The sequence below is a fragment of the Fistularia commersonii genome, chromosome 18 (assembly GCF_037954325.1).
Source record: "Fistularia commersonii isolate RoL2024-O1a breed Wild chromosome 18, RoL_Fcom_v1.0, whole genome shotgun sequence".
NCBI classification, from domain to species: Eukaryota; Metazoa; Chordata; class Actinopteri; order Syngnathiformes; family Fistulariidae; genus Fistularia; species Fistularia commersonii.
Genome location: NC_141301.1, coordinates 11,357,753 through 11,369,976, shown reverse-complemented (window position 1 = coordinate 11,369,976; position 12,224 = coordinate 11,357,753). Strand labels below are relative to the sequence as shown.

The 12,224-nt window shown below is 42.0% G+C and overlaps 1 protein-coding gene across 4 annotated transcripts in view; it reads left to right on the top strand.

The window, feature by feature from the left end:
* Nucleotides 1–12,224, top strand: part of grik4 (glutamate receptor, ionotropic, kainate 4) — a 379,558-nt gene that overhangs the window by 321,502 nt on the left and 45,832 nt on the right. For all 4 annotated transcript variants that reach the window (XM_086164020.1, XM_086164019.1, XM_086164016.1 and 1 more), the window contains 2 exons: nucleotides 1,937–2,089; nucleotides 3,274–3,378. In XM_086164020.1, coding sequence (XP_086020146.1) covers nucleotides 1,937–2,089; nucleotides 3,274–3,378 — 258 coding nt within the window. The remainder of the gene's footprint in view (nucleotides 1–1,936; nucleotides 2,090–3,273; nucleotides 3,379–12,224) is intronic.

Genomic DNA, 12,224 nt, shown 5'->3' with positions numbered 1-12,224 from the left:
GAGGGCAGAGCAGAGCTCAGAATTCACCTCCACGTTCAGGAGCTTTTGACAATCTATGATCTAAGACAGACCTGGGCATTTTACGGCCACATCCGGCCCGTTTCGCTTTTTTTAATCCAGCTCGCCAAACTATATTCTTTGAATATTTTAACAAGTATTTCCAATCGATATTGAATGCTTATTTTGTATGGGTGATTACATACTAAATAATGTTGATCGGTGTATTTATATCAGGGGTGGGCAAACTTTTTGGCTCACGGGCCGTATTGACTTTTAAAATTTGACAGACGGGCCGGGTCAGCACAAGAAACAATACATATAAAAAAATAAATAAATAAAAACGCATTTGAAAACAGTGTTTATCATACTCGTCTGACATTTGCCGGTTTTCAAAACCTTCAAATGCTCTGACGTTTGCTTGCATTTCATGCACAAACCAGTTTTATCCCTCGTAACTTCACGTCCAGCTCATTCATGTGTGTCAGTATGTCCACAGTAAAGGCTAAATCACAAAGCTGATCTGTGTCAATCAACTCAGGAAAATTCTCAAGTAGCTCGAAAAATGATATAATCTCCTGTTTGAGCTCCCACATTCATTGATCCAATCATTCAATCATTCACATCAAGTGTTAATTCTCTCCCAATCTTTTCCGGGCCAGATTAAAAAGATCAACGGGCCGGATGTGGCCCGCGGGCCGTAGTTTGCCCACCCCTGATTTATATGATCATTAATGGTTTTAAAATTGGAATAAAATGCCAAAAAAATGAAATAGCAATTTTCATTTTTTTCACCTAGTTGGCCGGTGCGTAAAGATTAAAAAAAAAAAAATGTGGCCCGCTGGCCGAAATAATCACCCACCCCTGATCTAAGAAGAGGGTGCGGACATTAAAAACATTACACTATGTAATGCCAATTCCATGTTGGCTTCATGTTCCCCGTTCCTCCACTGGTCGAAAATGAGAATACTGCGCAACATTGCCCCCCCATGACTCTCGTTGTAACTTCTTCATTCGGTTACGCTTTCCCAACTTCCCTGAAATTACAGAATTTCGCTCGAGATGAACACAGAGGATGCACAGAAGGCGGCGTCTGTTTTTAACATTTAGCATAAACGTGTCTTTACAATGCTGGAATAGACATATCTATTTTATCGCCGTCCAACTTGTTGGATCTCAAATGCATCGACCATGAGTTGATACATCTCCGGACCCTTTCAAGCTCCGCGTCACCCTCGACGTTCAATCCGGCGAGTCCGCCGACCGAATCGGCGTTGTAATACATCACAGTTACGCGGCATAATAGCCTTTCTTACTTCTCCACGGCCTCCAACATTTGCTATGCACCACTCAATCACTCGGTATCAGTATCGGCATCAACATCGGTGACACTTCATCACTAGTTTCATTACTCGGATGCATTATAACAGTGCAGCTTAGACTCCCTCCGACTTGGGGTGAGGGGCATCATGAATTTTAATCAAATGTACACAGCACGATGCAGTGGCGGCGACGAGGACGCTGTTTGTACAGGAAAGATGAGAGAAGAAGCCGCTTCTCCTGTTTTTTTTTTTGTTTTTTTTGTTTTTTTGGTCTCCACTGGCAAAAATCAGGCGGTAATTGGAATGGCCGGGGTGTGCCAGCTTCATTGGGAATAAAAGCAGGAAGGACAGAATCTCCCCGAGACATCGAGAGAGCGAGAGAGAGTGAGGGAAAGAGATAGGGAGGCGGTGGCGGCGGTTTTCATCGCTGTCAGCAGATCAGAGTCTTTCTAATGATCTAATGGAATAATCTCACTGCCACTCTGGGGATGGGTTAACCCTTTACCGACCACCAAACTAACTGACATACAGCACTTGCGATTTCTGCGCCGTGAGTCCTGGTGCGTGTATGCATAATGTATTCACCTCCCCTCTCTCCCGGTTTTCTCGCACCGCAGCTCTCCTCAGCTCTCCTCTTTGATGCGGTGTACGCCGTGGTGGCGGCGGTCCAGGAGTTGAACCGGAGCCAAAATGTCGGCGCCACTCAGCTCTCCTGCAAGTCCTCCAAAATCTGGGAGCACGGCACCAGTCTTATGAATTACCTGAGGATGGTAAGTTTGTCTCCGCTGGCCCGAAACAAGAGCAGAGGGCCGCGTGGCTGTGGACATAGCTTTTAAGACAATTCTTTTTTTCTTTTTTTTTTATTTCAGTGTATACAGATTCTTCCATTAGCATCTTCTACAACATCAACCTCGTCTTTATCTATTAAGAACAGGCCGCGTCCAGCCGTGTGTGTGTGAGAGTAATGCTAAAAACATTGGTGTTTTGGCTGCAGAGATCAGTTCTCCTTACCTCTGCCTGTATAATCCAATAAAAGCCCAATATATTTGTTTCGTAAGTGAATAGATCTTTTAATACTACTCAACGGCTATGAAAACCCCCTTGGATCCTGTTAACATGTGAATTTTGAATCCTTTTCAATGCGATTTTAGAAAAGAAACATTTTTTTTCATTAATGCTAAGCTAACCAAGCCATCTCCCAGAGGTGTCTTCATACTAAATCCGAAAAGCAGTAAGTTACTTACGCAGTGTTTCGGCTTCCTCTTTGCAAGAAAGCAAGAATAATTGAAAAAATACTAATTCCAGTTGGAGTTTGTTTTGCTGTTTTGCTGTGTTTTTTGTTTGTTTGTTTGTTTGGGGGCCCAATATATTGTTTGCACTGACACAAAGAGCTGAAAGATCCACTCATTAGTGTCAAACAGTGGAGCTTCCTGACATGTTCATTAGCGCCTTACTTCCAAAATGTCAATTGGATATTTTAGAGCCAAGAATTTCGACGGAGACAACAGCTCATAATTTTTCGTCCGTGCTCACATCTCAGATACACTTCTTATCCGCTAGGTCAGTTTATATCAGCTTTCCATTATATAAAGAGACAATGGAGGAAGGAGATAAAGATGAGCTGTCACTGAGTAGAATGTGTTTTCCTATTACAGAGAAAAGGCTGTAAGTGATTGGGCTATCAGAATACTTAAATGTGACAAGGAGTCAATATCAGACTGTTTATCTTTTTTCCTCAAAGACATGATTTATGTCTCCCCTTTTTTTTTTTTTGCCTTCAGTTGAAAGCATTTCGGATTCATTTTTCTTTTATTCCTAGAAATTAAACAATATCGAACCGATCGCGCGAGCGAATCCCGGACTGTTGCGTGCCATTGGCGGCGCTGAGATCGAAGGCAGGATTTACCGTATGACGTAGAGGCCTTTAACACGTGTCTGTTTCTGTGTCGGATAGGTAGAATTGGACGGTCTAACGGGCCACATCGAGTTCAACAGCAAAGGCCAGCGCTCCAACTATGCCCTGCGAATCATGCAGAACAGCAAGGATGGCCTAAGGCAGGTAAAGTAACTGTCCGCTCTTTGTCTTAATATGACATGAATATCTTTTTTATGTCATCAGCTGAATTTTAAATAAAGGATGAAGACAATGCGAGGTAAAGCCAAAAGCATTTTTGAATAAATAGCGTATTATTGTCGTGAGGTACGAACATCAGCGGTTTTCGCAGTAATATGACCGTTATTGCGGATCAAAACGACCTCCTTCTCTCACGGCTGGTCCCTGTAGAGCGCCGCTTCCCGTCAATGTTACAGTCATCTTTTTAGCACTTTATGCCGAAGTGTGCGGCTGCGAGGTCGGTGATAACATTTGATATCTTTTGGTGCAAATATCCACAATCGTTCCAGGAATGAGTGTTGCCAGTGGAGCCGGGGGTACAAAGAACATTTATGCTACTCTTTGATTAAAAAGAGAAGATACTTATGTACTTCTTTTTGTTTATTTCTGCTGTCACTGCTGCTTCTGAGCTAGTGAGAATGGTTTTTAATGTTGTGCGAGTGAGATATAAAATGTAAGGACGTGGAGGACGGCGCGGCGGTTCAAGGTCCCCGGTTCGAATCCGAGTCGGGGTCTTTCTGCGTGGAGTTTACAGCACGTCAGTAGACCATTTCCAGCTCTGATTCTGATAGACATCTTCTCCTCATGTCTGCATGGCTTTCCTTCCGGTTCTCCGTTTTTTTTCTCACACAAAAACAGGCAGCAGGTACATTCCTACTCATAAACTTTGCAGATCTGTGACTAACATAGCGAATGGTTATATTTTTCTATATTTTTCTATATGACCTATGAGAGGATGAGTGGTTGTGCGTCGCCATATGATGTATGAAGTAGAGATTCTTCCCCTTTTCCTTTCGGTTTCTCCATTCAGGGGTCGCCGCAGTGAAATCAACCTTCTCCATCTCACCCTATTCTCTGTATCCTCCTCTCTCACACCAACTACCTTCATATCTTCTCTCACTAAGTCCATAAATCTTCTCTTTGTTCTTCCTCTCGACCTCCAATTCCAGCATCCGTCTACCAATATATTGACTCTCCTTCCTCTGTACATGACCCAACCATCTCAGACTGGCTTCTCCGACCTTCTCTCCAAAACCTCTAACATGTGCTGTCCCTCTGATGGACTCGTTCCTGATCTCATCCATCCTTGTCACTCCCAAAGAGAACCTCAGCATCTTCATTGTATCAGTTTCTAAACTGCACAGCATCCCTGTTCTCACCACTGTCTTGTACACCTTTCCTTTCCTTCTGGCTGATGGTCTTCTATCCCATAGGACCCCTGACACCTTTCTCCACCCATTCCAACCTGCTTCAGTCAGTGTCTTTACCGCTTTTCCACACTTTCTGTTGCTCTGGACTCTTGAACCTTAAGTATTTGAAAGCCTCCAACTTCTTGATCTCCACTCCCTGTAGCCTCACCGTTCCAGCCGGGTTCCTCTCATTCACACACATATATTCTGTCTTGTCACGACTAACTTTCATTCCTCTCTTTTCCCAGAGCAAACCTCCACCTCTCTAGATTTTCCTCAACCTGTTCCCTTCTCTCAGTACAGATCACAATGTCATCTGCAAACATCGTGATCCACGGAGATTCCTGTCCAACCTCATCTGTCAGCCTGTCCGTTCATCTGATGTGTGAATGTGTAAATGAGAACGTTGAATTTGTTTACATCGCGTGTGAATAACAGCGTAATTTGAAGACAGATAGTAGTTTGCAGAACAAGCAGTATAGAGAATAAATAGATGGATGAATAAATGTATAATGTATTCTGAATGTAACTGATTTTTTAAAAGGAAAACTTATAGTCCTTTGTGCAAACTTGTTGATATCTCTGCTCCACTGGAAATATTACTTGTGCACGAGGCGTCTCACTCCAGACGTAGGCTGTATTTAGCAAAGCATACACGAGTGCGTAGAATAGCCCACCTTGACATCGCTGACAGAGTTTTATGCCTGGCTTCAAATCTCTTTTGAAAAAGTGCTGTAACTTAGAGTCGAACATGTTCCGCGGGATTTCAAAGAACAAAAGGAAGTGTAATTGAAGAGCGGCGGTAGGGAGATGAGAATAAGTTTCCTATTAATGGATGAATGCTATAATTACCGATGTTCCTGTGTTATAAATAGGATCTTTCACTTGATAATATTACAAGATACCATGAGCTTCTAGGCTCGGCTTTAACAGCATACACATTATTGACTTTCTGAGTCTCTACCATTAGATACTGAGAGAAAGACAGACAGTCAGCAATTAGTAAAAGGTCAGTATGATGTTAAAATAAGCGTGAGACTGAAGTATTATACACGTTTATGGGAACCATCAGAAAAAAAAAATCTCCGTCTGGCTGAGGGAAATCAGTTTGGGCAAAGAGATTGCCCTCTCCCATCCTCTCCCATCCATCAAAACCATCTTAAAATGCTCCAGTGGAGCCGAGCAGTCACTGGCAGCGGGAAAAAAAAAAAAAAACCTATGGTTAATCTCCCAGATAAAAAATGGAGGTTGTGAGTGAGTAATGGATGGAGGGTAAAATGCAGAGGAAAAAGTAAACATCAGTGACAAAAATCCTAAATATTTGAATGACAGAGGAGTTATCACGATTCAGAAAAGCAGGTCTTTTATGGTAAGAAATCTGGATACTTACATATTATATAATTAAAGTCTGTGTGTTATTTATATTTGGTGTATTTAAAAGTAGTGTATATTTAAATGGTGACATATTTATTACACGCATCTTTTCTATTATTGTGAACACATAAGTGTAAGAGTCATATATATTTCAAAATACCGCACTCTGGAGCTGCAAACGTAAATGTCATTGTGCTTTTTAAATAATACAATGACAATAAAGGGCTTAATATGTTGCATTTTCCTGTATACTCAGCGAATACATCAATTTCGGAAACATTATTCCTCGTATTTCCCATCAGCCGCATTTGTAAAGCTACAATTGTGAAGGGTATTTGCAATTTATTTTTCAAATAGTGCCCTTTACAAGACTAATATGCACAACCGCAGACATGGACTGCTGAGGTCATGAGAATGCGTGTGTGTGAAACCATTGTTTTAAAAACAACCATTTTTTATGAATGTACGTGTAGTATGACTGAAATATCTGCACACATGGTGGCCGTGCCTTGCAGAGCACGGATCTAATTTTTGTGTTCACTCCTCTGAGTAAACGTGTGTTCTCCCGAGTCAGACACACTCAGCAAGATCTCCGGGTCAGTGCTCATCTTTTGGAAAAAAAAAAAAAAAAAACAGATACCGGCCTGACAAACACGACCCAGCAAACATCTGCACCAATTCTCCTTTTTGTGCGAATCATGTATTACTTGGACACGACGTTCTTCATGGCATATTCTTGGTTATTGGTTCAGACAGATCAGATCAGACAGGCTACATCTCCTAACCCCTCGCCCTTCCAGTGTTCTTAATCATTGTCAAGACCAGCGCAGAATAAACTCCGGTGAAAGTAGGAGATGTTCCATTGACGTCACCGTCGTGGCACCGAGACGTTGTATAGACGCGCAAAGGATGTGGAATCAAAATCAGAATAAACTTTATTTATCCGCGAAGGGCAAATGGGTGGCACAGGGGGGTAACAGCACTAAATAATGAACATCAAAATTAAATATAATAAATTACGGTGCAGAATTGTGCAAATTGTCTCATTGGTACTGCGCTGAAGCTTGAGCTGCCCCAGATCAGGTTAGGCACCAAGTTAGGCTATGCAGTGTGTGTGTGTGTGTGTGTGTGTACGTATGTGTATGTCTTTGTCCTAAAAAAAAACTAACCCCAGCTTACTGTTCTGTATATTTCCTGTGCATCTTGTATTTTCAAGTGTTATTTGCAGTGCTTATGTCCTCTATTGTAAGTCGCTTTGGATAAAAGCATCTGCCAAATGTAATGTAATGTAATGTAATGTAAGAGACTTTGAGGTAAAGCTGTGCTCTGCGTTTTTATAATAAATATATCATGAGCGGTATTACAGTTGGTTTGGGGGTCTGGAACTGCGATGAGGGGTTTGCAGGGTCAAAGGTTGCCCTTCTCCTCCGTGTTTTTCCAGGCGGGGCAGCAGAGTCCGCGACCCGAAGGGAGCCACTTGAAGGCCAGGTGTATCTGCGAGAATCTTTTTGGCTGTTTTTAAAAATTTGGCCGTCATGGAAGCGGTAGAGACATCTATGGGGTTGGCTAATTATTTTGGAGCAGACCAAGGCGGTGCACTCAAGGCGATTCCCGTCGTGGTGGGTGATAGAATGGAACCGGCAGGTGAAGGAGGAGGTCATTACGTTCTCAATGAAGGCGTATTAGAACACGGTGACCAAGAAATGATTTTCTTTACCTACCTCTCGCCCCTGGCGGTCTGGTATGGTTCCGGAGCCGGAGTTTCATTCGCAAGTGAGCAGAACTTCCTACTTCCTACCGACATGGTCTGGAGGGCGAGAGGTAGAAAGGTAGTCCCATGTGAAGAGAGGCTATTCAAGTGGACCATTAAGAGAGAAATTCTGGTGAAATAAGGATTTGCTCTTACAAATGTAGGAGGCTTAAATTAGTTTCCACTGCGTTATTCCTGACTTTAGGCTAACGGATTAGCAGAGGAGCTATGTCAACCAGCTGCTACTTGGCATTGAGAGCCAGCTGTGGGCTTTTAGGGTATCTCTTTAGGATGATTTGCAGACACCCTCTGGTTGAAGGGGCTCTAGACTCTTTCAGCTGACAAAAGCAGTGGATCCAGAACTCTCTGGAGAGATTATATACGTTGCCCGCCGTGGGCAGGTTGTGAGACGCCGGAGTGCATCGCGGGGGGGGGGGGGGGGAGATGAAGAGAGGGACATGTTGATTATCTCGCTCGCTCTGAGGTCACTGTGACTCAGCGTCGGATAATGAGCAGAAAATAGATGGATGGGTCATAAGACCCAATACTTAACCTACTTTTGTAATCCTGTGAGTTTTATTTTTCCTCTATTACGTCAACAAAGACTTCCCTCCACTTCCACCTTGGCTGCTCTTGTAATGCCACATTTGACGAAGTTGTGTATTGATTAAATCCAATGGTTTTCGATATAACGACGAATTATTATACGTTCATGCATTTTTTTTTTTTATTTTTTTTTTTTTTTTAGTTAAACATTTGCTCCTGTGAATCGCGGTAAACGCCAATAAAAGGTGAAAAGTGTTTCTGTCTGGGTGAGAAAAATCCTACCCAAGCAGCCTGTGAATCAGACAGTGGCCCATCTGCCTTTATTAACCTTGTCTCGGTCTCCTCGTGTCCCCTCTTCGTCCTGGCAGGGGTCCAGTGCAGCAGAAGGATAATGCTATCATGCCTAATGTGATGATTTCAACCAGAAGTATTATAAAGCAGCCATGCCAGTTATGTTAATGTGGTGAGGCAAGGTGTTAGACGGAGAGATGGGGGTGTTGCTTGTGTTGTTGACTAACACTTCCCACATGCGGTGAGCTTTGGGCCCTTCGGGCAAACTCGGGGGTGTGAGGGCCATCGGAAAGATTTAACAAAGGTGGCATCCTGCCCACGTACACTCGCACCTCCACACACACTCGCACGTCTGAGCAGAGCAGTTGAAAAATTTTTAATCGACGATTGGAAAGTTCAGGTCTTTTTTTTTTTTTTTTATTCATTTGGTGTTTAACTTGTGTAGTTGTATCATAGCCTGCAACTCCCAAACTGTGTCTAGCTTTTAGATCTCTTGGAGGAGAAAACAACTTGAAAAACATTAAGAACATCTTTGAAGAACTTTATCTGACAGTTTGGGGAGCGAAGTTGTCCATTTCTTCATTTCTCTTTGCTCCTTCTGTCAATATTCTGTAGCCCCCTCAATAGCAAACCCCTCGACAGCTACTTCAATATACCCAGTTATGTTTTGCCATACACGCACGGCTAAAGAGAAATATTTGAAACTTTTTATATTCTGATAAAGTCTGTTTCAGTTATACATAACACAAATCCCAATATGTTTCATAAATATATTATTTAATATTTATATTCCTTTTTATTTTGACCATTTCATTTAAGCGCTAAGCTACTATGAAAGCAGCCTGTCTAACATACCATTTCAAGGGAAATAAAATAGAATAAAGTTAAATAAAAAAAATAGTGATCAATAAAATATACTTAAATGAAATTAGATCAAAGGAAATTAAATTGAATGAAATTAAGCTGAATTACATTAAATTAAATTAAATTATATTAAATTAAATTAAACTGAGATACAGAGATTAGGGTTAGATGGAGAAAGTTGACTCGCTGTGGCGACCCCTGAAGGGAAAAGCCGAAAGAAGAAGAAGAAGAAGAAGAAGAAATTAAATTGAATTGAATTAAACTGAATTGAATTGAGAAATAATGACAGGTCTTTTTTAGCATGGAGTCTTCATGTTCTACCTGAACATGGTTTCTTCCCACAGTCCAGAAACAAGCAGTCGGCTCATTGGACACCCTGAATTGGCCAGATGTACAAATGAGAGAGCAAATGGTTGTTTGTCTTTAAATGTGACCCTCCGATTGAGTGGCTACCAGCAACCCCCGAGTGCAGGATAAGCGGTATAGAATGAAAAATAATGAATAAATGAAAGATGATCATTTGTGATGTTTTAACGCGCAGAAGAAGTTTCGGCAGCCGTCCCCGTATTTGCAGCCAGGAGGGCAACATCAACAGGAGCGGGAGCGGCGTTATCAACAACTCTGGCTGCAGCATCACAATCACTTTTAACTAAAAACAACCATAGATGGAGGGCGTAGAGAGAAAAGGAAGACGCGGGAAGAGGACGAGAGGACAACTATAAAAGCTAGAAATGTTAAAACAATTTTCCCATTTCTTGAGTAACACCGAGGCTCTCTTTTTTTTCCTCAAGCACTAATTTAACCACCACCATAACTCATACTTAAGACAACACCATTGACCTTCACTCCTATTTCCCAGTGGAATAACTAATCACATTATTTCATGGGAATATAACATAATCCTCTGTATCCTTTCTGTATGCTCATTCACAAGCTGCTGTAATGAGTTAGATAAAGGAGTATAAGGAGAATTATCTTGTCTTCTGTAAGTGTGTTTCAGAGAGTACAGTATATTTCCCCAGCGATGTGAACATCGAGGGTAGGATGTAAAACACTATCACTCTGGATGTATAAATGTATAAATATGAACGTGTGACCTCCAACTCATTTTTCTTGGAATTAATGACAATGTTTTCACGTTTAGAAGATCAGAATGATAAGTTTTGCAGCGGCAACTCTTATACAATCAGTGTAACATGAGTTTTGGTGTGTGTGTGTGTGTGTGTGTGTGTGTGTGTAGAGCATTTTTGTAACAATGCGCATCGATAGTTTTTAGTTATTTGTGTGTCAGTGCTTGTGTGTGAGCTGTGAAATGGGGCCATAGCCAGACCTCACCGCCTGCCTCTTGGCTCACGAGTCCGCCGCCATCTATGCTGCTACAGAAGACCAACAATTCTCCTCGAACACAAACACAGCGTACGCTGCCAGACGCTCTCACCACCAAACACACACACACACACACACACACACATAGTGACAGGACAGTCCAGCCTCTTTGCAGCCTCTGGCCTCTGCGGAATGGCCCTTATTTTCTGCATGGAGCTCAACGATAGCAGCATGCCTGTTAAATAGAGGAAGCTGTAAAATGAGTAATTATTGCAGTTTGGGATGCACAAGCTGTTGCCTGTTACAGCGCTAGGCTCTGTTGTGTGAATTGTGCACGAAAGGGGAAGTTTGTGCAGAATGATCACGCCATCACTTTGGCTTCTCACTATTTGCATGCGTGCTCGTGTGTGTGTGTGTGTGTGTATACATATGCTCATGTGCATGCATTTTTATTTGAATGCTGATGGTGAACCTTTAACTGCCGTGGTCCAATCCTGCAGGGCAAAGAATTTCAAGATCTGTCATATCATAGGGGTGATTAATGAAGGAAGGCTACGGGTTAGAGACTGTGTCAAAAACAAGAAAAGAGGATGGAAACAGGAGTCAAGCACAGAAATATCAGGGTTATTTGAAGAAGCTGGAAGAAACAGGTGCCGGATCGTGACACGGTAACAACAGGGCACGGTGGCACAAAGTGAGAGAGCCAGAGTTCAACGTGTAGCTGCGTGACTTAAGGCCAATTGTTTTTATTATCTGGTCTATTGGTCGGATTTGAAATAAGATGTTCAGAGCCGGCTCAGCTCTCGCTGACATTTTGACACAATGTTTTTCTTTTGTTTCTTAAAGCGTGCAAGGCTCCAAACAAGCTGAATTGCCATTGCTGAGGGGGGAAAAAAAAAATCTGTTTGAGAATGAATTCATTTTTGACTTCACTTGTTGTTCGGGAATTTAGTTTTAAAATGTCCTTCACTAATTTGGAGTTGTTAGACGATGCTGGAAAACAAAATCGTGCGAGGGTCTTGAACCCAAATTAAATACTTTTTCCAAAGTAAGAGAAATCACCGCTTGGGCAAATAATACCAGGAGTATTCCCACCGTAAGAGAGGGGATTCACGCTGGATTAAATCGGCTGCTTTGTAAGTGAAGACGCCAAATCCAAGGAACTGATTGCCTTCAAACCATAAATCATCAATAACCACTCCTTAATATCCTTCGCGTTGAATTCCTCCTCCAGACTGAGTAAAAATGAATCAACTCGATCCTGATTCCCATTTTGTTAATGTCCTTTAAAATGATCCCTAGGAAGGTGGCGGAGGAAGTGAAACTGGTTTTTTTTTTGTCTTTTTTTTTTTTTTATTTTATTTTTTTTCCCATGCGTGGAATCTGTCAAACACTGGCGACTGCACGGGCACGGCTTCGATCCGCATGAAATGATTTAAGCAGTTTTATTT